At 46.2% G+C, this 26,016-nt stretch overlaps 1 protein-coding gene across 1 annotated transcript in view; it reads right to left on the reverse strand.

Moving 5' to 3' along the window:
- Window positions 1-26,016, reverse strand: part of ITGA9 (integrin subunit alpha 9) — a 356,752-nt gene that overhangs the window by 149,515 nt on the left and 181,221 nt on the right. Inside the window, exon 17 of the mRNA XM_059077262.2 lies at window positions 11,581-11,657. Within this exon, the coding sequence (XP_058933245.1) occupies window positions 11,581-11,657 (77 nt within the window). The remainder of the gene's footprint in view (window positions 1-11,580; window positions 11,658-26,016) is intronic.

Genomic DNA, 26,016 nt, shown 5'->3' on the forward strand with positions numbered 1-26,016 from the left:
CTGCAACGAAGAGTAGCCCCCGCTCGCCTCAACTAGAGAAAGCCCGCGTGCAGCAACGAAGACCCAACGGAGCTATAAATAAATAAATAAATAAATTTTAAAATATATGAAAACTTTAAAAATGTCTTTTTTTTCCCTTGAAGAAACACAACTGTGGACTGAAACAATGGCATTCACCTCTTGTTCAAATCTAATTATCACAGTAAACATTCTCAAAAAAGAGCCAGCGCTCCTGGCAAGGAAGGTTGCTCACTTCACCTGAGCAGCATGTGCCTTTTATGCGCTAAGGACTGTATCTGCCCTCGGCTCCCACAGGGAGGACATTTTGCAGTGAAAGCTATATCTCACAGAGGGCCCCTCTCCTTTTATCCCTGCGTCTGGATAGTCCTCTTTAAAAACAAAGTCCTGGGGAGGAAGCAACCAGAAGTATTCCTAAAAGATACAAAGTCCCACTCACCCCCTGAAGGGACCTCCTACTCATCACTCCACAGTCCTGCTTTTTAAAAATCCAAAACCCCTCCAATTCCAAGAGGGCAGATAAAAGCCCACCAGCAACGGTTTCCCCCCACTAATATCTGATAAATACATTGAATTTGGTTTCCTTTTGAAACTCACGGTTCTGAAAAAGATTCAGACTTCCTGGCCAGGAGATCTGAGAAGGAAGATTGTGAGGTGTGAGCTCTCCAGCATCTCAGGTGGGATTCCCTGGCAGCAAGGATTCGGGTGATTGTGAGGGATGCCACGGGAAGCAGGACTGGAGTGGGGAAGAGTCTGAGCAAGTAAGATCAAGGTGGTCTTGGGTAGAGTCTAGCCTTGGCCTGATTCACAGGGGGCTCTGGAGCACAAAACACAGCATAGAGTTACTGGCACTTGAGGCAAGAGGCTGGCTTTTTGTACCTTAAGTCAGCAGTCATTGGAGAAGGCTGCCCAGGATCAGTGTAACCTTTCAGGCAAGGCGACTTCCATGAGGCAAGGGCCCTTCTCCAGGTAAGAGTAAGGGCAGCTGTGAGCCTTGGCAGGGGGACACTTAATGGCAGCTGGGAACGGGGCACCTGTACCATAAAATGATCTGGGCGTGGCACCAACAGCCTCCACCCAGCCTCATCATTTTTGGATCAAGATCACCTGGAATGGAGTCAGGGAGGCAAGTTCATAAAATCTAGAAGTTCTTTACCTAGTATCTTCCCTCTCATGGCAACTGCAATGAGCTGTGATTCATGGGCAGCTCATGTTCTACCTAAGCCTGTCACTTTGATCCTGGGGGGAGGGGTAGTGACCTCTGGGGAGAAAGCCAAAGTGGTCTTTGGTTTTCCATCTACCAAGAGAAGCAGGGCCACTTTCTGATTTGCCTGAGGTTATATCAGATGGCTCTAAACAAATTTGGGAGAGATGCTAATAAGAGGGCATGTGCAAGAAAAATATGTGCGGGGGAAGATTTACTTCAGAAAACAAAACAACTGTGCATCTTTGGAATTTGGCTTTTCTTCCAGTAACTAAGTCTGCCCCAGGATGGGTGAGTCTAGCGTTTGTGGCAAGAGACCAACACCACAGTCACACAGAATAAACTGCAAAAATCTTAGCAAAAAAACCAAACCAAAACAAAAAAACCCCAACAGCATGTGGCTCCCCGTCTGCTCTTGATGTGAGAGAAGTGAAGGATCCGTTTGCTACATTCTTTTGGTAAATCCTTTTCTTAGGTTGAATGTCCAGTGAGAAGGAAAACGACAGTCATATCATTTTGGCCCTGCTGGAAAGATGCTTACGCATACAACCTTTGATGGTTGGTTCTATTTGGAAGCCAAGGAAAATATTAGCAAATAATATTTTCTTAGGTACACCTGTGAGGTAGATCCAGCCTTCCTGGGCGGCTGGGCAGGGAGCTGTGAGCATGGTCCCAGCCTCTTCTATGGTTGCCATGGTTACCCCTCAGCTCTGTCTTCAAGGCTCCTCTACAGATTCCCCATCCTCTTACCATCCAGATGGAAAATCTTGGTTAGTGTCTGCTCAGCAGGAGGAGGGCTGTCCCTGAAACCCAATATTCATTGGATGGATCTCTTCTGCTCATGTGTGGTGGGGCCTCACACCAAGGCTGGTCCACCCTTTAGGAAACTACAAATCAGATCCTCCTGGAGATAGGAAGGTATTCCCCAAAGTCATTCCAACTAGTTAGCAGCGCGTCAGAGTGGGAGCAAGAAATAGGCTATTTAAAGACAGAGGCCACAGGTCTAATGGCTAGAACACCGGACTTGGGCTCAGGAACCTCCCAGCAGGTTTTCTTTCCTGCCACTGCTACTGAGCTTTCTTTCTGACCTCAGAAAAGTGACTCAAATCCCTGTCTCTCAGCTTCTTGTTCTGCACCTGAAATACTATGCTATCCGTGAGAACCACCAACCATGAAGAAGCTTCGAGCTGGGCTTCTTTCCACCCCACCTGAGTTACTGTGTAGGACAGTGGAGTCGCTGTCTGTGCTCCTCCTGGAGCTGGGCTGGAGCCAGGGCTGCAAAGCAGCACAGCTGCTTGGCCCAGCTCCACCCAGGTCCCTCCTGGATGATGGAATGGGCAGAGGCCCGATCCTCTCTGCCTGGGATGTGCCGTGGACACTTCCCTCACCTGCCATTGCTGTTACCCTCAGGAAAACAGGAACAAAGCTCCCAGCCATGTACATGGCTCATGGATTTTCACTACAGCCAAATGTCCTTCAGCAGGTGGGTGATACACAGTGCCGCTCAGGAGACAAGGGGAAACAGAGTAAGCTGCAGACACATGCAAGAGGAAATCAAGTTACCACAGTAATGGAGAATGTTAGGGGTTTGGAAATGTGGAAAGAAAGCATTCCCCGCAAGTTAGTGGAAAGAAGCCTCGGTGTCAAAAGGTAGTACGACACTCCTGCTGGAAATTCCAGAAAGAATTCATCAACTGAGATTCTTTGAGAAAGTGGGTGTAGAAGACATCGTCCATGCCCCTGCCACCCCCCTCAGACTGTTTCAAATGATCTTGCTGACTTCCAGCTGCCAGTGTCTGAATCTCTGTAGCTGAAGACCTTTCTTCAGAACCAGACCCGGCTGCTGTCTGTCACAGGCTGGAAGGGCACACCCCAACCCAGAGTAGTGCTCAACCAATGACTCTCCATAGTTGGTGTACAAGCACCCCAGCGCCTTCATCCCTCAGAGGCAATAATTTTAAGCTGTGTGCTTCCCACCGTTCCCTAGCATTTCCCTGCAGGATGAAGATCCAGTATCCCCTGCAGAAGCGGGGTATGATGGGCTGATTGGTAGCCTTTCTCTATTCACATCCTTTGTCTTATGACACATAGTTCCTCCCAGCGGTAAGCAGAGTTTATTTCTCCATCCCTTGAATCTAGCTGGCCTTGTGACTTTGCTTTGGCTAACAGAATGTGGCAAAAAGTGAAAACAGACCAGTTCTATAACAGGTCTCATGAGGCCTTGTGCACTGTGTTCTAGATTTTGTCCCCCCGAACAGAGACACCTACCTAGCCAACGTGAAGTTGGCTGCAGGTCCATGAGGGAGCCCAGGAGACCAGAAGACCCAAACAGATGAGCCACAGAATCTGGAGCTGAATAAATGGTTGGGTTTTCCGAGGCATGAAGTTTGGGGTGATCTGTTACACAGCAATAACTAACTGATACACAGGTGTATTGTGCACCCTATTGGCAGGCTTCCCTGTAAACTTCTTTACTCCTCTACCTTTGTTCCCTGCACTCTCAAATTCACTCTCAAATCCTTGTCTCAAGGTATGCTTCGGAGAGGACTCAAACTCAGACAGGGTGGGCCTCTTCCCTTGTGCTTCCAGGGAATTCCTTCATGTTCCCAAGATTATAGTGATCACAGTGAATTATAATTACTGTTTTCATGTGTGTTTCCTCTTCTAGACCAAGAGCATCAAGTGCAATAGTTTGTCCCTATTTGTTTTCACCAAGCCTGGTACATCCATGGCAAGTGCTCCATTGATATTTGCCCTATAAATGAATACACCAGCAGTGTATCACTTCTTGCCAGTTGAGTAGAAGTATTCTGGAAAAGTATTGCACCCTTCAATACCTCTTCCAGTGTGTGAATGACTCTTCGTTTGCCTTACTCTGTTGGTCACCTTCCCAGGGGGTTACATCTCACCCTCCGCCTAGGTAACTCCAACAGAAGGACCACCCACACACCCATTCATCCTTGATGTGGTCCTGAAATGTGGGGGAAACACCTACTACCTCCCTAGGGGACCCCCATCAGAGCAAGGGAAAGAGGAGAGTGAGGATGAGGAGTCCTACTCTCATTCAAAAGGTTCTATTCATTGGAGCATTTCACCTTTCTTTCAAGAACATACCTTTGAAAAAAAACCATTCCTATTTCCAGAGATTCCAGAAACAGCCACTACAAAAGCCAGCTGCTCCCAATCAACAAACTTCTGCACTTTTTTGTCCCAGATTTTAGAAAGACGGTGGAGGAAAAAAAATAAATAATGAATCACATGGCTAATATTCTGGTAAGGGCAAAAGTTTTCCAAGATTCTGATCAGCTCTCACTCATCTTCCTTCATAAAATAATAATAATAGTGATGATATTACATTTGAAGAAACTGTTAACATGCCAGCCACAAGCTCACGACCAAATCGGCCCTCCAAGGAGAGAAAAATCCAGCCTACGTGTATTAAGAAGAATATCCTGACTTGATGGTTGGAACACCATTTTGGCCCAGCAGGACTGGTGTCTGTGGTCTCCAGAGAGAAAAGCTTTTGAACAGCGCCTCACATGTCAGACAGCACAGGGGAAGCATGACTGGAGATGGATGGGAGGCCTTTGAGGATGGATTTTTTTACCCAGCCACCTCCTTTCTGAATTGGGGCTTTTCACACAGAGGAGGACTTTTCCCCCAGCTCCCCAGTCTTGGTCCTTCTGGTCCAGAGCCAGCCTCAGCAACTGAGGCCAGTGTACTGGAAGAGAGCAGGATGCAGAATTGGACACTCCAGCTTTAATCCTCACCCCCAGCCCCGACCACCATGAGCCCCCCGAGCAAGTCACCTGCCTCCCTAAGCCTCTGTGTCCTCCACACTAAAAAGAGTGTAATAATACTTACTTCTTAGTGTCACCGACTGGATTAAATGAAATAATAATGCTAGCTCTCATCTACTGAGTGCTTATTATATGCCAAGCTTTTGGAAGCACTTAAATATGTTTTAATTCATTAAGTACTGAAAACAACTTTAATAATGTGTTGCTATTATTTCTCCCATATTACAGAAGAGGAAACAGAGGCACAGAGGTGTGAAGCAACTTGCCTGAGGCTGTGCAGTTGTGCAGACACTACAGTGGACTCTAGCACCTAGAGTTCTAGTACAGGGTACCTAGTACATGATGGGAACTCAATAAACAGGGGTCTCTTCCCCTTCATAAAAGAAGACAGGGCTTCCCTGGTGGCGCAGTGGTTGAGAATCCGCCTGCCGATGCAGGAAACATGGGTTCGTGCCCTGGTCCGGGAAGATCCCACATGCCGCGGAGCAACTAAGCCCGTGAGCCATGGCCGCTAGGCCTGCGCGTCCGGAGCCTGTGTCCCGCAACGGGAGAGGCCACAACAGTGAGAGGCCCGCATAACGCAAAAAAAAAAAAAAAAAAAAAAAAAGAAGACAACTTTACTTCTACCCTATGCTACGCAGTTGACGATTTTGGTCACTGTACCATTTTTAGGAAGGTGAACAATTTGTTTCAAACTCTAAATGGCGCTCTGGGTATAGTGATCCTCCTCTTGAAGGCTGGTTTTTCATGGATGGAGCCACCCATCTCCCAGCCAAGCGTTTTGGGAAATGCACTTGGCCACACCCCACACACACACAAAAATAGCCTTACTAAGGCTACAACCAGAAGACCATTATATGGGGCCACTAGATAGTTCTTCCAACTTCATATATATTCTTACTGTGCCTTTTTACCTCCCTTAAGAGTTCTTTCATTATTGGAGTTGGCTAGCCAGAAGGCACTGAAATTTCCACTGGTCTCCTATAGGATGCATCAAAGAAAAAAAATTTTTTAACTTAACTGCCATAGTGTTTATTTCTCTTTTCTTTATCTTAATCACATGTGATATATTCTTAGGTACTGTGAGTAGTCAGACAGATGAAACAAAACATGGTCGCATCATTTTACAAATAGAATTTTCAGTCCTGTTTAAAGAAACTAAACAGCTTCATCCCTATTCCTGGACATTTTGGAAATGGCATGTTTTGGAACGAGTCTCAAGACCATTAAAGACTGTAGACTTTTAATTGAAGAGTTGGTTGTTTTAAGAGACAACAGGTCTGCCAGAATTCATGCTCTCTGGAGAGAAAAATAAAAACATCTGTGAGTCCCAGTCACAGACAGCATTTCCTGGCTTGATCCCTGGCCACTTGAGGTGACCCAATCATTCCCAGATATCTTTCCCTCTGTTTCCTCAAGACAAAGGCTCCTCAGTCTATGGGTACTTTGGCTGCTTCCCACCACAACACCTTGTACTGTGCTGTCTACCCTGTTGTCGGAGGGACTTTTCTCTGTTATCCCTTGGCTTCAACTTTATAGTACAGTGGATGACAGCCAACAGGAGAGCTAGGCTCTAAAGACAACACGAAAGGCAAAAATTCTGTCCAAATTGTCCTTCTGAAGCCCTTGGGGAGGCACCACAGTGGAGATCAACACAATATCTCTCATAAGCCCAACGCTGTCCAAGGTGCTCCTGCACTGAGACCAAGGGCGGCCACTCCATGGACCTGAGCCAGGGATGCAGGAACTGAGATGCTAGAGAGAGTAACTGACTCAAAACTCAAGCTGGACCGTACTTTCACTCAGTGGAATAGAGAACCCAATGACCCACAGCATCTAAATCTCAATCCCCACCCCCACTCCTCTCTCCCTACCCCTTCAGTGTACTTACCTGCATTCTTATTAGGTTAAATCCATTCATGCTACAATCCTACTATACCTCCACTGGCTTCAGGATGAAACCCAAACTCATAGGTGTGTCACAATATAGTGTTTCTTTCTCTCTCTCTCATCTCTTACCGTGTTCTCCTGGACTGTGTTCAGTATTTTGGCCATAAACATCTTTGCCACAAGCATTTTTGCCACAAATATTTTTGCCACATAACTAATTGACCATAAGGCAATTTTGCCATAAAAGATAAAACAACTGGTTGATTTATATTACATAAATCTTAGCACTCATAACACTCTACGCAGTGACAAGGAGACAGGCAGTCTTAAAGCAGTGGATGGTAACAACTACATATGTCGACTTGATTGGAAACATGGTGATAAAACTTACCGCAAGTATGAAATAAGAGAGGGTAAAGCCAGATTGCATACTCTACTAGAAAATGGTAACATATCAGTTTGCAAATCCTTCGGATATTTGAAGGTGGAGAGATGAACCCACATTTCCCGTGAACTTTGGAAAATCTATCAATGAACATGTGACAAGATGCCAGGAACACACAACAGTGTAGAGGCTTTCACAACACAAAGCTCAGTTACAAATGTGCATCTCGGTATTTGGAAACTGATCCCTCTCTTAATGGAGGAAGAAATCTTAGCAAAAAAGAAAAAGTGGGCTTCCCTGGTGGCGCAGTGGTTGAGAGTCCGCCTGCCGATGCAGGGGATACGGGTTCGTGCCCCGGTCCGGGAGGATCCCACATGCCGCAAAGCGGCTGGGGGCCCATGAGCCATGGCCGCTGAGCCTGTGTGTCCGGAGCCTGTGCTCCGCAGCGGGAGAGGCCACAGCAGTGAGAGGCCCGCGTACTGGTAAAAAAAAAAAAAAAAAAAAAAAAAAAAAAAAAAAAAAAGTGCAATGCTGAACAGGAAAACGAATCACATTTTAAATGTATTCAAATATTTTATATTTTGCAGTAAAGTCTTTTAATCTTTGTTATTCATTTTTCATGTTTCATTATGTCCTGTTTAATGATGCTCTTTTATTTTTTATCTTTTACAGGAGAATTGCCTTATAGCCAATTAGTTACATGGTGAAAATGTTTGCAGCAAAAACTCTTGTGGCAAAGATGTTTACAGCAGAGAAGCTCATGGCAAAAATACCTCCTGACCGACTCCTTCACTCCAGATGCCTGCAGATTTGCACGGGAATCCTGCCCTCCACGCCTCTGTGCCTCTGATCACATTTTCCCTCTGCCCCGAATGTCTGGACGCACTGCCTTTAATTCCTCCTCTTGGAAGCTGTTCCAGGGCCCCATGATGACCCATCTACCTCTCTTCAGCACGGACCAGGCACTGACAGCACCCAGCTATACTCTCCCACCACACTGGGCATCCTAGGAGAACGGGGCCCACATTTCTTTCCTGACTTGAACAATAAAGAAATGTACATCCCATCCCTGGCAGTAACAAGTCAAGAAAGTTACACCATAACCAAAACAGCTCCCTTCTGGTTCAAGCTACCAAGCCTTCCTTTGTCAACCAAATTCAGACCTTGGCTTCCATGAGCAGTTTCCTGACTGTGCCTTCTCTCTCTCTGTGCCTGGCTCTGTGCAAAGATCTGGGGAAATTCAAAGTAATTTAAACCCTGGGCTTGGTTTTGTATCTCTACTTAGCCAATTACCAGTTAATGTTTCTCTGATGGCTCCCTTGGGGACATTTATGGGCCCAAGAGTATAATGAAGGTTTGTTTAATGGGGGATCCAGCCAAAAGGCTATTTTGAGAGACCAAGGGGCCTCCTGGGAAATAACTCATCCTAGGGAGATGCTCAGAGCTTTGGTCCAAGGACGATACTTCCGAGATTTGGAAAATCTCCTCCCGCAATCTCTAGGTCTCATGTCTGAATTGTAGGAAGATGGAATTGCAAAAGAGGCTGAAATAGTCCTGAAAATTATAAGGCACCAGGAAAGCAACACAGAGACCCTGTTCTTTACATGGTAAAATAGATTGCATTATGGTTCCAATTTTCACCCCTCCCTCAATTTGCCTCCTTTGCTGTATGACTGCAGTTCTCATCACTCAAAGGGCACAGAATAATAGTTCCCAGTCCCTTGACTTTGAGACTGGTTATATGACTTGCTGTGACCAGTGGAATAAGGCTGAAGTAAGAATGCACCAGCTCTGAACCTAGGCCTTGAGAGTTACCACATGTTTCTGCTTGCCCTCTTGCACCGGTGCCATGCCATGAGAAGAATACACCTAGGCTAGGACACTGGTTCCAGCAGGACTGTGAAAGACACATGAAGCAGAGCTGAACAGGGTCACCTGAGCCTAGCTGAGATCCACCTATCTTCTGTTGAACCCCAGATGCATAAGCAAGTCAACCAAGATCCAGTTGAATCCAGCCTAGACCAGCCAACTCTCAGCTGACCTGCAGTTCCAGGAGAATAAACGATTGCTGGTTTAAGCCAGTGAGTTTTGGCTAGTTTGTTATACAGCACTTTCTTGTGGTTCTAGCTAGCTGATACACATGGGAGTCTGGGTCCTGGCCACCACACCAGTTGTTCCCATATTATTGATTACTGGGCCCAGAAAACAGACCTGGCTTTGACCAAGAGTCCTGAGAGGCCAGGGTAAGGCAGTGGAGGCACCCTTAGGGATAAGGTGCCTTACTGACCATCAGCCTCGGGCTTTATATTTTAACACATGAAGAGCACAATGCAATACAGATGGATTTGACCATCCACTAATGGGCAGCAAGAACATCAGGACTCTTCTAATATTTAACCTTAGAGCAAGTGAACATTTTCCCAACACATTAAGTTTTCTACAATCCAAAATAAGTTTCCACCATTTACAGTCTGCCTCAAGATAAATCCACGTATTTTTGTTTCATGTTACTTTTCCCCTAAAACACTTTTAGGAAGACCTTTCTAAAACTAAAAGTCATGATCTGATAACTTATGAACCTTCTTTAGAATTGGTTTCTCTCATAATCCCAGAAGGTCCTTCTGACTAATGTTAAAACAATTCCAATACCCACTTATCAGTTTGAAATAATTTTCTAAGCTTGGCACAACATGTGCTACTTTAATCTACTACACTAAGTCCTAAGTAAAAGTAATGCTAATTAATATTTAAGAGGTTTGGAAGAGTATCTGTGTGTGTGCGGAGGGGCGGATGGGGGTGATTACGTCACCTTTCCCCCGATAAATGTAAACAAAAGAAAAAGAATCTTATGGGATATGGGGATATATGTATACGTATAGCCAATTCACTTTGTTATACAGCAGAAACTAACACACCATTGTAAAGCAGTTATACTCCAATAAAGATATTTTTTTAAAAAAGAATTCTTACTATTACTTTCCTTTGATGAATAACAGGTTATTTATCAACAGAAGTAAAGGTGTCCTAGTGTAGTTACTGGTTCATGATGGGATATTTCTTTCATTCCACCCAAACTTAACGCTCACAGTTAAGACACACAGTACGGCATTTTAGAGGATACCTATCAACACTGATGACTGTTTTTGAGAAATGGTAATAAATAGCATGGAGGCTGAAACAATCTCTCAGAAGGAACTGTCTCAAAAGGAACCCATTCTCTGAAACGTGGTTAAATGACTCAGGACCAGCACCTTCAAGAAGTCTGAAATAAAAGGTTGGCAGAGAGAGAACAGAAGACCTTTATGGAAGGTTCACTTTTAGCTGAGGGTTCACGTTCTGTAGGAGGAAGCCCTGCTCCAGGAGACTGGCTATCTGTCCCCTGGATCAGGACAGCCGCCCCTCTCCTCTACCTGCTCCTGCCACAAAACCATTACTTGTTGTTAAAGCACAACGCTTTAAGTGTGGGGAAAAAAATAAAAAGAACCTTTATAGTAGTTCCCGTATTCCTTTATATAATAATAAACTGAATCATAGGGGTTGTCCCAAACAGTTAAATATTGGCTATTTCACATGTCTCAACTTAATACAATGAGTAAACCTAAAATACACCCCTCAGGACTTCCCTGGTGGCTCACTGGTTAAGAATCCTCCTGCCAATGCAGGGGACATGGGTTTGAGCCCTGGTCCGGGAAGATCCCAAATGCCACGGAGCAACTAAGCCCGTGCGCCACAACTACTGAGCCTGTGCTCTAGAGCCCGTGAACCACAGCTACTGAGCCCATGTGCCACAACTACTGAAGTCCACGTGCCTAGAGCCCATGCTCTGCAACAAGAGAAGACACCGCAATGAGAAGCCCGCACACCGCAAGGAAGAGTAGGCCCCCCACTCGCCGCAACTAGAGAAAGCCGGCACGCAGCGCAGCAACCAAGACCCAACGCGGCCGAAAATAAAATAAAATAAATAAATTTTAAAAAACATTACATTAAAAATAAAATACAACACACGCACACACATCACCAATACTCTGGGAAATTAGAAACACAAAACTCTAATTGTGAGATATGTGAGACTGCAAACAAAACAAAAACCAAACTATCCCCCCCCAAAATTACCTGTTGTTAAAATTACAGTATAATATACATTTTCTTAAACTGCAACTTTTCATTTTAAACCCACCTCTATTTACCCTCTTCAGTGAGGAAATCGGCACATGCAGACTTTGGACCTGAAGTCAGGACAAACAGCTTCCCAGAACAAAGTCAAGAAGGGGGCACTGACTCACCTGGAGAGTAATAGGTGACCCTGAAGCTGCAGGTCGGCGGCACAGTCCTCAGATCGGCAATTCCTTTCAAACACAGTCTGTGAGGGAGACACAAGAGGAAGAGCAAAACAGGGTTAGTGGCAAAAGAGTAAATAACGGCCAACCACTTCTTTCCAAATCAGTAGGAATTCTTCCCGTGTGCCTGAGGCACAGTGAGCCCAAACAATACAGAAACATCGGAGTTTGTAGCAGACAAAGGTTTATTGCAGGGCCCTGCAAGGAGTCAGCGTGGAGTCGGTGTCTCAAGCCTTAAAAACCCTGAACTCCGGGCTTCCCTGGTGGCGCAGTGGTTGGGAGTCCGCCTGCCGATGCAGGGGTCACGGGTTCGTGCCCGGGTCCGGGGGGATCCCGCGTGCCGCGGAGCGGCTGGGCCCGTGAGCCGTGGCCGCTGGGCCTGTGCGTCCGGAGTCTGTGCTCCAGAACGGGAGAGGCCACAACAGTGAGAGGCCCGCATACCGCAAAAAAAAAAAAAAAAAAAAAAAAAAAAAAAAAAAAAAAAAAACCCTGAACTCCCTGAAGGCTTTCAGCAAAGCCCTTTTATGTTCCTGTAAACAGTCCGCCAAACAAATGTTAGTCTCTGTTATGACACTTGCCCCAAGGCTCAACTTTCGCCCTCCGAGGTCCAGGCCTTGTTAAGAGGAGGGCTCCCTGCTCGGGCCCGTCACCCTGCCCGGGAGCACTGGTCCAGCACCCAGCTCGGGTCCTCCCGCCAGTGCCCAGCCCGGCTGAGGAGGCAGATCTCAGCTGGTGGTGCCCTCAGGGCCAGGTCCCCAGACCCCGCCCAGCCGTCATAGCTGAGGGGGGCAGGCGCCCAGGACCCAGCGGCCCTCAGGCTCTTTAGGCCGCCCAACTGGGGGCCAGGTCCCGAGGACTGCGACCCAGGGTGACCGCCGCCGCCATTAGGTTGCGGAGGTGGGCATGGGGGAGAGGTTTGCCGCTGCCTCAAGACCGGGGCCCAGTGACAAGGGCTCTGGAGCCCTGCAGGACACAGCCCTCGGCCTTTCCCCAGGTCCCCAGCTCACCCGCCGGCGGAGGCCGAAGGGCCTGAAGGGCCCCGGGGAGAAGGCCGCGATCCCCCGGACTCCACACTCTCCGCCACGAGGACCACTTACTTCCCTGCTGACCCGGCGGAGCTGGACCTCTAACCGCTGCGCTCTGGATCTCGCGCTGAGGGTCTCGCGGTAACGGCCGCGTGGCTGCCCCGCCCCTATTACAACTCGGATAAGCCCCCCACCCCCACGAAGCCAGCTCCCGCAGGGCGAGGGGTCCTCAGCAGTTAACAAGGAAACCCAAGTCAGGGGTGGCCTTTACCACAGAGGGCACCCCTTGGTCTGATTCGTTTCTCAGGCTGCTCAAGTGCTTCTTCAAGTAGTTGTTTCAAGAAAGGTACACGGTAGGTGTTCTTCCCATCTTTGAGATGATCTTTAAATGCTCTCAGATCGGAATGAATAATAACCCACGTGAGTCAAGAACTCTTAGATTACAGTCTGGTCATTTCCCTCTGCTGTCGTGGCGAGGCAGAAAATCCGTATTTGATATGGGTTCTGCCTGAACGAGGGGTTCATACTATAATTTTTAATTACAAAGGGGAAAGTCAAAGGCAATTAGGCTCTGAGGCCAAGGGCACCACAGCCGACTGAAGGGATCCTGTCTCGGTGGGGCAGCCAGTAGCTATCAGGACGGAGTGTCCTTTCTCTAAACAAGGCTGGGCCTCCAGCGCCTCCACCCTGTGCTGGGCCTAAAGCTCACTATGCCACACCCGACATCTTTCCCGGGGGCTTGCAGCGTGTGCCTGAGCTGGGCCTACCTGTGGAGGGCAGCCAGCAATCAGAAGCGGCTCTGGGGAAGAGTTACAGTTTTCTTCTCTCTGTGGTACCCAGCGGACTTGTCTGTCCTTCCCTCTGGTCTCAATCTCTCTGCTGTCTCTAATCCGTGAACAGCAGGCTTCCTGAGTCCACACGGACTGAGACTCTTCACTAGTTAGATGCCTTTAATCACTTTGGTGGGATTTTGGAGAGAAGAGCCTGTGGCCGTTTTTCAGTTGTCATTTATTCACTATTCAACTTTTCTCTCATCACTACTCATATTTGTGGGTCCCCCTCTAACACATACAGAGAACATAGTTCCAGGTGATTCATTCTCCTCCCACAAGACAAGTCCAGGCAGCTTCTCTGAGCGTCCATGTGGACTCCAGCAAATGTGCTGGCCAACGAACAGTCTAGACCCAACCAGGCAGAGTAACTTTGCTTATGGAAATTCATATTCCTGTGTCACATTTCCAAAAGAATAATATGTCCCAGCCAACATTCCCTGCCGTGAGTGTGGGGGAAAAACTCATGAAAGTCTTAAGCAAAAAAAGGACATTCTCATGTTCTTCTGGACAACACTGTGGGCAAAGAAAGAGCCAAATTTCCAGGAGATTTTAATAGGGGGCATTTGTGATTTATTTGCCATCTCAGTCAAGGAGAAAACAGAAATAAGTGGATGTGAGGTCTGCATGAATATCTCAGGTGGGAAAAGAAGGCTTTCCGAGGTTAGAAATGAGGAGAAACACCAAAGGTGACTTTACCACCAAGCTGATGAAACTTCAGGCTGAAGGGCCTTCACTGATACGCTCCCACCGGGGCCTTGCACCTCACTTTCTATTCATGATGTTACTTGATTTTCCCCAAGAGAAGCTCTACTCCCAAATCATATAAGCTTTAGGCTTCACTAAACCCATCTCTGCCCCTGGTGACAGGCTTCTCTTTACAATTGTTTCTCCCATTTAACAGGCAAGATAAAGTCTGATTTCCAGCCTTTGGAGGTGGGGTGCGGTGGGGTGGGGAGCAGGTGAGAACTGACAAGGAGGAAGGGATCTACAGCCATCCCGTGGCACACAATCTGAAAAGATCAGGTGCCTGCCCTCCTCAGCTCCATTACCCTGGCTCTCTTGTGCCAGCCACCCCCCAGCCTGGCCGTATACGTCCCACCTCAGGGCCTCCCCACATGCCGAGCCCAGATGCCTCCACCGCGTTCACCTGGTATGTGTCCTCTCATCCTTCAATGAGCAAATCAAAACCACATCCCTGAACCCCTGATGAGCTTGGGCTCTGTCATAAGTTCTTGTAGTTCATGTACTTTTCCTTCTACTGCTCATCTCGATTGTAACTAATTAATTTTATCATTACGTGTTTCCCGTTTGTCTCCCCTGCTAAAATGATGCTCCAGGACTGTATTGGTCTTGTTCACTCCTGTGCCTGCCCTCAGACCCCAGCATGCAGAAGCTGCCACACTGGAGGACCCCACATGCTCTGAGAGATGGGGTGACCATTGGAACACGGGCCAATGAGAATATACTGCTCATCAACACCAAAGCTGTAGCCCCCCCAGCAAAGAACTGTTGCTCAGCTACAAGCTCTGTCCTTGGTCTGACTTTCCCTTGTACTCTGCTCTCTTATTTCCTGTCCCTGAAACTAACTTCTCTAGCTGTTAAGTCCTCCAGTGCTGCTGAATTTCCTTCCAACAAAGGCAAGCACTGAGTCTGCCATACATACACTCACACATGAAAACTGGGCGTATATACACACATACACACACACACACACACACACACACACACACACACACACACACTCAGATACACATCAGTTGAGTGCTTACACTGACCAGCTAAAATTAAGCACAAACTATAGTGAGAAGATAAAGCACAAGCTTAGAAATCAGTCCAGGACTCAATTTCCACATTTACAAAATGAAAATAACAGCATTAGTGACACTCTTGTTAATCCAGATTAGCATGTAGCTGGGAGTGGGAGTTTGTGGTTATTATGCCGTTCTTGTTTTAGGCATCACTGTTTACACCAGCAAATGTGCATCACTGTCTACACCAGCAAATGTGAACGACAATGATGGTGTATGTAAGAGTGAGCTCCATGAGGATTCCCTAGTGGACAGTGCAGTACAAGACCATGGAGAGAGAATCAAAATGAATCTCTCTCTGTGTAGACGACTATACTTTCTAAAAACCAATGCACGATGTCTCCCATTGTACTCTTTACAATGTGACTCTGAGATTCCTTCCACAGAGAATGGAGTCAATACTCTACCCCTTGAATCTGGGTGGATTTGTGGCTGCACAGAAGTGGTGCTTTGCAATTTCCAAGCCTAGTCATCAAAAGTATTAGAGGTTCCTCTGAGTTCTCTTGGGGCATTTGCTCCTGGACTATAGCTACTACCCTGCAAGGAAGCCATGGAGAGGCCCACGTGGAGAGAAACTGACTGGCAGCATCAACTTGAGGCCAGGGAAGTCAGCCACCATGGAAATGGGTCTCCCAGCCCCACCAAGCTGCCATGATGTGGAGCAGAGATGAGCTGCCCCAACCAGGCCCTGCCAAATATCAAATTCATGAACAAAATGAATGACTGCTGTTATTTTAGGCCACTACATTTTGGGATAGTTTATTTTACAGAAATAGATTACTGGAATATTCCTCAACCTAATGGCCTCCCCTAACTCGGGTAATGGTGTGAACAAAAGTGGCTGTGGGGCTTCCCTGGTGGCACAGTGGTTGGGAGTCCGCCTGCCAATGCAGGGGACGCGTGTTCGTGCCCCGGTCCGGGAGGATCCCACAAGCCACAGAGCGGCTGGGCCCGTGAGCCATGGCCGCTGAGCCTGTGCCTCCGGAGCCTGTGCTCCACAGCTGGAGAGGCCGCAGCAGTGAGAGGCCCGCGTACTGCAAAAAAAAAAAAAAAAAAGTGGCTGTGCATTCCAAGCTCTGGCAAAGCCTTGGCTTAGGCAAGACCCTCCCCAGGCTGGGAATGAAGTTGTCTTATAGGTAAAATATCAAGACAGCAAGGAATCAAGAGACCTGTGTCATCCACTTTGGAGACTGAACTTGAAACTCAGAGATCCTGCACTTGGGACCTGGATTCATCTCTCTGGGCAAGTGACAGTTTTGTTTCCTGAGGAACTGAAAAACATCTCTCTGAGGTAGAAGTGGGGGAAGTCTGAAGCCTCAGAATGCTAGCTGACAGCATAGTTTCCAGGAGCAAGTAAAAAAATCTTTCCTGTACAAAGTGGAAAGAGTACAGGTTCTCCCTGAAGATAATGGGTCAAACTACCAATTTTCCAACTTCACCTCTGCCTCCTTCTCCACGTTTCCCTAACCCTCTGGGCAAACACAAGCCTGGCTGCCTAAATCAGGCAAATCCCAAACCAGCTTGGAAGCAGTCTCTCCCAACTCCTTCCAGCCTCGACCTCTGATTGGAAAATCCCTGTCAATTTTTTTTTTTAAACCTGGAAGCAGCCATTCTGGAAAATGGAAACAGAGCTAAGAAGACATCATCTCTGAGGTCTTCCCTGGTGGCACAGAGGTTAAGAATCCGCCTGCCAATGCAGGGGACAGGGGTTCGAGCCCTGGTCCGGGAAGATCCCACATGCCGCGGAGCAACTAAGCCCGTGCACCACAACTACTAAAGCCTGCATGTCCTAGAGCCCATGCTCTGCAATAAGAGAAGCCACCACAATGAGAAGCCCGCGCACCGTAACGAAGAGTAGCCCCTGCTCGCTGAATCTAGAGAAAGCCTGCATGCAGCAAAGAAGACCCAATGCAGCCAAAAATAAATAAATAAACTAAAAAAAAAAAAAAAAAAAGAAGAAGACATCATCTCTGATTCCTCTCTGTTTACAGGAGATTAAACTCCTCTCAGGAGATGACTGTTTCCTGCCTTGGGCTTTGCAGTCTGGACACCCAGTGGCCTCCCCAGCCTCATGGACTAGATTTCCATGCTGGCTCCTTCCTCACCCTAGTCTTCATCTCAGATTTCCCTGGAGAATACACTTTTCTTTTTGAAATCCCCAGCTTCTCCTCCAATCCTTACTCTACTTGTTTTAGGGTAAGGTTGGCAGATTTTTCTGTAAAGGACCAGACAGTAAATATTTTCAGCCTTGAGGGCCAGATGGTCTCAGCTACAACTGCTCAGCTCTGTTGCTAGAGCAAAAGCAGACATACGTAAAGGAATGGCCATGGTTGTGTCTCCGTAAAACTTTATTTATAAATACAGGTAGGGGCTTCCCTGGTGGCACAGTGGTTGAGAATCTGCCTGCCAATGCAGGGGACACAGGTTCGAGCCCTGGTCTGGGAAGATCCCCCATGCTGCGGAGCAACTGGGCCTGTGAGCCACAACTACTGAGCCTGTGTGTCTGGAGCCTGTGCTCCGCAACAAGAGAGGCCACGATAGTGAGAGGTCGGCGCACCGCGATGAAGAGTGGCCCCCACTCGCCACAACTAGAGAAAGCCCTCGCACAGAAACGAAGACCCAACACAGCCAAAAATAAATAAATAAATTATTTTTTTTAAAAAATAGTAGTACTTAAAAAAAAAAAAAAAAACAGGCAGCAGGCTAGGTTTGGCCAGCAGACTGTAGTTTGCCCATTCCTGTTCTAGAATATTTGGATACTTGTTTCCTCATTCCCTTTAGGCCAGGGGGGTTGGGGGGAGGGTAGAAGACAATGAATTCAGTTCAATTTACATTTTGCTCTAAACCAGAGCACAGAGGCTGGAGTTGGCTGTGTTTTTCTCACAAAGCTGTGGCCACCAAGGCCAGAACAACCTTGGGTGCGTGTGATAGCTCAATGGCTGCCCTGGCAAAGGCTGACTTCAGAAAAGCAGTCGCCCAGGTGCTCAGGCCTTGGAGGGCCCATTTTCTCCCACCCAAATCTACAGTGGAAAAATCTGCACTGATCTAGCAGGAAGTAGGATTCTTAGTCTGTTCCAGCTGTCACTTTCAGAGGAGGATCAGTTTCTTGAAGTTGGTGATATTAGCTTTAAAAATATATAAATCATTGATGTAGGATAGACACTGTTTATAGGGTTCCCATGGCAAACTGGTCCCATGCTGAGCCCTGAGAAAACAGGACAATTGGATTGGGTAGGAATTAATGCTTTTCAAATCCCAGCCCAAGGCTGTTTGTAAGCTAAAATGAGCGAGGCATTTCCTGATGCGCGATCTGACTTTGCAGAAGGTCTCTGCCTGGACAACAGGAGGGACACTTCTGAACTGCTGTTCCTCCCATCATCCCACATAAGTTCCCAGAGGCCCCAGCCATAGGTAATTCATGCCTGCAGCCCCCAGCACCTAGCATAGTATTAAACATTTGTGTGTGTGTGTGTGTGTGTGTGTGTGTGTGTGTGTGTGTAAATGCCATGACCTGAGTGTAAGAGGTTTCTGCTTCCCAATTCCATTTTAATGCTTTTTCCAGAATGCAAAATTGTCCTTAATGTGGCACATTAAAGACCTCATTCCTGGGTGGTCCCAGGAATTTCAGCTCTATTGAGTCTTATACCCAAATGAAGGAAGGAAGAGTCTCATAGCTTGGTATTTAAAATCAGGTCACGGGCTTCCCTGCTAGCGCAGTGGTTAAGAATCTGCCTGCCAATGTAGGGGATACGGGTTCGAGCCCTGGTCAGGGAAGATCCCACATGCTGCGGAGCATCTAAGCCCATGCACCACAACTACTGAAGCCCGCATGCCTAGAGCCCATGCTCCGCAACAAGAGAAGCCACCGCAATGAGAAGCCCACACACCACAACAAAGAGTAGCCCCACTCACTGCAACTAGAGAAAGCCTGCACACAGCAACAAAGACCCAACGCAGCCAAAAATAAAATAAAATAAAATAAAAAATAAAATAAAATCAGGTCATGCAGACAGACTTGCTTTCTAAAGAATAGCACATCCACAAGAATAAATGAAAGACAAATACTGTGTGAAATTAAAGCTGAGAAATTCCTTCTATCTCAGGGTCCTTTAAATTGTCCTTTCAGATTTTGAAATCATGGGAGGAGTCCAGTTGGTTTCCCTCTAAACAACAAACGTGGTACCAATTTTGCTTCATGTCCCCCATGGAAAAACTGGAAGTGATAAATGCTTCTGTCTTTTGGGTATCCCTTGGTTTACTCCATGGCCCTGTGGTTCAGAGAACAGCCCCCACTGCCTGAAGGCAACATTTTGAAGATCTAGTTCAATCCCCATGAAGAACTGACTGGGAGGAAGAACTGCTCAGGGAGGTCCTGCCCACCTGGGCCTGCATCTGGCCTCTGGACCCTCCCAGTGTCCTATCCAGGTCTGCCTGAGACTTGGTGGCTTTTTGCAGGCCATATTTCAAGTCCCTCTACAACCTCAGCCGTCAACTCTCCTCTAGGGATCTCCTGCCTTCCAGTACCAGAATTTCCTTCTTTTTTTCTTTTTTCTTTTTTTTATAAATTTATTTATTTATTTTTGGCTGCATTGGGTCTTCATTGCTGCATGTGGGCTTTCTCTAGTTGCGGCAAGTGGGGGCTACTCTTCCGTTGCAGTGCGCAGCCATCTCATTGCAGTGGCTTCTCTTATTGCGGAGCACGGGCTCTAGGTGTGAGGGCTTCAGTAGTTGTGGCACACCAGCTCAGTAGCTGTGGCTCATGGGCTCTAGAGCGCAGGCTCAGTAGTTGTGGCACACAGGCTTAGTTGCTCCGCGGCATGTGGGATCATCCTGGCCCAGGGCTCGAACCCGTGTTCCCTGCCTTGGCAGGTGGATTCTTAACCACTGAGCCAGGGAAGCCCCAGAATTTCTTTCGTTTCTTCTTGTTTTTTTAAAGGGCCAGGGTTTCTTTGCCTTGATTTTTACCCTGGAATCTTTTGTGTTCTTTATTTATTTTTTTAAGAAAAGTTTGCTGTTAGTCACAAGAGGCAGAAAACAGAACCAACAAGTTCAAAAAAAGGGCCTGGTGCTGTCAGAGAAAGGAAGAGTATTCTAGCCACGCTTCTTTTTTAAAAAAATTTGGCTGCGCTGGGTCTTAGTTGCAGCACGTGGGATCTTTAGTTGTGGCATGTGGGCTCCTTTAGTTGCGGCACATGGGATCTAGTTCCCTGACCAGGGATGGAACCCGGACCCCCTGCATTGGGAGCACGAAGCGTTAACCACTGGACCACCAGGGAAGTCCCTAGCCATGCTTCTAAAAGCTGCTGAGTCAGACGTAGTCAGGCAACTAGGAGTGAGAAAGATGGCTTCAACTGGAGAGGACACCAGGGGGACCTCTCCTCCCCTGTCTGCAAGAACATCATGTGAATGGGCTCCAGGTAGCATTTCAAGTAGCAAGAGCCTGGCCTTTGATTTCCTGAATCATCTCAGAAGATACTAAGAGAGAAGCTAAGATTTCTTCCCCAGCTAGAGACTATGCACTGGATGTGCACCCTCGCTTGTTTAGACACACACTCCACGTGCTTGTGCGGGAGGTTTTTAATAAAGCAGGACAATGTAGAAGAAAATCCAACAGGCTGAAGATTTGGAAGAAAACCACTATTTTCTTCTGAAAAGAGTTTTGGAGGACCAGAACACATTCTTTCCAGAAACTGCAAAGATAATGGTTGTAATTCAATTTGCTAATATTTTGTTAAGGATTTTTGCATCTATGTTCATCAGCGATATTGGCCTATAATTTTCTTTTTTGGGTGTTGTTCTTATCTGGTTTGGGATTAGGGTAACGCTGGTCTTGTAAAATGAGTTAGGATGTGTTCCCTTCTCTTTGATTTGTTTTGGAAGAGTTTGATAAGGATAGGTATTAAATCTGCTTTGAATATAAAAAAAAAGAAATAAAGAATCCCATGCTGCGGGAGTTCCCTAGTGGTCCAGTGGTTAGGACTTGGCACTTTCACAGCCGTGGCCTGGGTTCAGTCCCTGGTTAGAGAACTAAGATCTCGCAAGCCGCATAGCAGGGCCAAAAAAAAAAAAAAAAAAAGAATCTCATGCTAAAAAAAAATTGCAAAGATAAAGTATAACACTGAAGAAGAAATTGTAAAAATTCAACAGGTGACTACAAGTACAGCCCAGCCTTTGATAGTAGGTGTAACCTCTCCTTTGCTCTTTGGATTAACCTTGACAGGAAGCTTGAGAAACAGATACAGCCAGACTTCTGTGGTCAGTAATGTTGAACTACGTACTTGTTTTCCTCACTTGTACTTTAAAGTGGATGGTTTTCACAGGTGTTTCACCATGGTGCCCTTTCTGAGAAGATTAGCCAGAGGCTGATGCCAAACAGCTGATGCCTATAAAAGTAGGACTGATCAGGCTGAAATAGGGAGAGGGTGGACACCTCCTCCTCTAACACCCCTTCTCCTCCACTGCACCAACCTGCTCCCTTGAATCCAGGTGTGTGCTCTGGAACCCACAGGTTGGATGGTCTCTGAGACCTGTCTGGCTCTGATGTCTGGAGTTACTCTGCTCTCTCCTCCCTGCCAACCCCTCAGCTTTCCATCCTTCTGCAGAGACTTTACATATGATAATGAAAATAAACCTTAGAGTTATAAATAATGGCATTTTACTGGCTGGGCACCTCAGCCAGGAAAGCATTACCTAATGTCCAGGCTGAACAAACACCGAGTCTTTGTGGGCACGAGGCTGGCATCCCACACACCCAGGCATTGAGGGGCTGGGGTGCGAGGTCCAGATGGTGATGGTTTCCAGCACAATGGAGGTTCAGAGTTTATGACTTCAACATAGTAAAATGTTAATATTAGAGTAAAACAGTTCACCTTTCCCTTGAAAGATGACAAAGTGAGTATTCTCAACATAGCCAATGCCTTTCCTCTCACCAGCTGTGTCTCCTCCATCTTGGTCTTCGAAAAAATAGACTCACACGTGCACAAATGTACTGTGGAGTAGGTAAGTCGCCCTAAATCACACACCTTGCTCTCCTGCCTGGGAGGAATTCTTAGAGAGTTCATGGAGCACATTTCTTTTAATTATACAGCTTTGCTGACTCTGCAGTGAAGAAATTCTGATATGACGTCCAATGTCTGCAGGAGGACCTAGCCTTGTGCTGTTTCAGAAGGGCCCTTTCCACTGAGATAGGTTTACTGAGCATCCTCTATGAGCCAGGCAGTGCTAAGCATTGGGGGTCAACAGCAAAAATCAAGGTGTTACCTGGTCTGGGCCCTTATCTGGAGGCTCTGGGGGAAAATCTGCTTCCAGGCCTACTCAGGTTGTTTGCGGAATTTACTGCCCTGTGGTTGTAGGACTGAGGTCCCCATTTCCGTTCTGACACTCACCAGGGAGCTCTCTCAGCTCCTCAAGGTTTTCTGCATTCCTTGTCAAGTTGCACAACCATCTTCAAAGCCAGCAATGGCAGGTTAAGTCCTTCTCAAGCTTCAGATCTCTCTGACTCCTTCCTCTCCTGCATCTCTCTGACCTCCTATTCTTCCTCCTTCCTTCTGCCTCCAGCTGGAGAAAGAATGGGCCCATCTGGATAATCCAGGATACTCTCCCCTTAGTTACAACTGAAAAGTCCTTCCCTTTGCCATGTGATGCATCATATTCACAGGTTCCAGGAATGAGGGTGTGGACATCTTTGGGGGCCATTCTGTCTACCACAGTGGGTGGCCGGGAAGTCCAGCCCCAGCCAGGTCTCTTTGGGGGCCTCTTGAGGAAGCCTGAGAGCAGTTATTTCCAAAGTTCTACTCTGTGTATAGGGTTTAAAGCCAGGGCCTCTACCATAGCCATTGGTATGCTCACCTGTAGGAGAAACATTAGGGCCCTAATGACAGCCTTCCAGCTTTCCCAGCACACAGGCCAGCCGGAGCTTTCCAGGACTGTTTCATTTCATTCCATACTCTTTCAGCACCTGAGACCCACTAGGAACTGATGATGAGTCAACTCTCTGAGTGTATCAGACAGAACCTTCATGAACTGACCTGCAAGACCTTCCTGGGGCTGCTGTGAGAGCTCCTAACTGGCCCCCCAGTCCAGGCAGACCATCTCAAGAAGATGTGATGGTCTGTCCCCTACCAGTTCAATCAAGTCCAACTCCCTGGTCAGTGAACAAGTGGCCTTAGACTGTCTGACTGTACTTCTAGCCCTAAAGGCCCCTCTCCTTCTCCTCACTAGATGTTCAGCCATATGGAAGACCATTAGCATCCATCACTCCCTCCTTCTCTGTTGGTCAAAAGCCCTCCAGCCCCAAGTATCCAAATCCTATTTCTTCCATGAGGCTCCAGCCAATTCTCCCTTCTCCAGAGAGCATCTCCTTATCCTTAGCTGGAAGAGGTCTCCGGAGTGAAATTCATACACACTAGTCTGAATCTCACTTTCTGCTCTGTATAAGTTATTCCTGTACAGTCTCTAAGTCTACTAAGGCAGCAATGTTTCATTTATCTTTTTATCCACGTCTTACGTGTAGCAGACACTCAATTAGCTGAATTGCTCTTAGATTTATAGTCCTTTTAAATTATTCTTCTGGCTAATGGATAAAACACTTTGTTGTTGTTATATCTGTACCAAATATTTCTTGAGGCAGGTCTCTGCTTTTCTTAAATTTTTAAGATGAAACGTGCATTCATCAGGCTGTATGTCCTACAGAGGTTGTAGCATTAGAGCTCCACTATTCTCCAAGTGCCCAGAATCCCAATTGGTCCTCAGCAACGGTGGCAACCCCACTATTCACTCATATAGCCTGGCACCCACCCTGAAGCCCATTTTCTCCCAAGGCTGCTCTTCACCCGGCAGAGGCAAGGCTTGGCCTCCTGCCTGCCTCACTCACTCCCACTCTCTGCCAAAAGCCTGGGATCCATCAGTAAGCCTGTACTTAACATGCTCTGACCCTTAGCCAGACTCATTAAGAAAAGAAGTGAGAGGACGCAAATCAATAAAATTAGAAATGAAAAAGGAGAAATCACAACTGACACGGCAGAAATACAAAGGATTATAAGAGACTACTACAAACAACTATATGCCAATAAAATGGACAACCATGAAGAAATGGACAAATTCTTGAAAAGGTACAATTTTCCAAGACTGAACCAGGAAGAATTAGAAAATATAAACAGACCTATCACAAGTAACGGAAGTGAAACTGTGATTAAAAATCTTCCAACAAACAAAAGCCCAGGACCAGATGGCTTCACAGGTGAATTCTATAAAACATGTAGAGAAGAGCTAACAACGATCCTTCTCAAACTCTTCCAAAAATTTGCAGAGGGAGGAAGACTCCCAAATTCATTCTACAAAGCCACCATCACCCTGATACCAAAACCAGAAAAAGATATCACAAAAAAAGAAAATTATAGACCAATATTTACTGATGAACATAGATGCAAAAATCCTGAACAAAATACTAGCAAACAGAGTCCAACAACATGTTAAAAGGATCATACACCATGATCCAGTGGGATTTATCCCAGGAATGCAAGGATTCTTCAATATATGCAAATCAATCAATGAGATACACCATATTAACAAATTGAAGAAGAAAAACCATATGATCATCTCAATAGATGAAGAAAAAGCTTATGAGAAAATTCAACACCCATTTATGATAAAAACTCTCCAGAAAGTGGGCATAGAGGGAACCTACCTCAATATAATAAAGCACATATATGACAAACCCACAGCAAACATCATTCTCAGTGGTGAAAAACTGAAAGCATTTCCACTAAGATCAGGAGCAAGACAAGGATGTCCACTCTCACCACTCTTATTCAACATAGTCTGGAAGTCCTAGTCACGGCAATCAGAGAAGAAAAAGAAATAAAAGGAATACAAATTGGAAAAGAAGAAGTAAAACTGTCACTGCAGATGACATGATACTATACACAGAAAGTCCTAAAGATGCCACCAGAATACTAGAACTAATCAATGAATTTGATAAGGTTGCAGGATACAAAATTAATGCACAGAAATCTCTGGCATTCCTATATACTAACAATGAAAAATCAGAAAGAAAAATTAAGGAAATAATCCCATTTACCATTGCAACAAAAAGAATACCTAGGAATAAACATACCTAAGGAGGTGAAAGACTTGTATTCAGAAAACTATAAAACACTGATGAAAGAAATCAATGATGACATAAACAGATGGAGAAATATACCATGTTCTTGGATTGGAAGAAGCAATATTGTGGAAATGATTATACTACCCAAAGCAATCTACAGATTCAATGCAATCCTTTATCTAACTACCAAAGGCATTCTTCACAGAATTAGAACAAATAATTTTTACAATTCGTACAGAAACACATAAGAGCCCAAACAGCCAAAGCAATCTTATGAAAGAAAAATGGAGCTGGAGGAATCAGGCTCCCTGACTTCGGACTATACTACAAAGCTACAGTAATCAAGACACTATGGCACTGGCACAATAACAAAAATATAGATCAATGGAACAGGCTAGAAAGCCCAGAGATAAACCCATGCACATATGGTCATCTAATTTATGACAAAGGAGGCAAGAACATACAATGGAGAAAAGACAGCCTCTTCAATAAGTGGTGCTGAGAAAACTGGACAGCTACATGTAAAAGAATGAAATTAGAACACTACCTAACACCATACATAAAAATAAACCCCAAATTGATTAAGACCTAAATGTAAGGCCAGATACTAT

Source organism: Kogia breviceps, chromosome 10, assembly GCF_026419965.1.
Source record: "Kogia breviceps isolate mKogBre1 chromosome 10, mKogBre1 haplotype 1, whole genome shotgun sequence".
NCBI classification, from domain to species: domain Eukaryota; kingdom Metazoa; phylum Chordata; class Mammalia; order Artiodactyla; family Physeteridae; genus Kogia; species Kogia breviceps.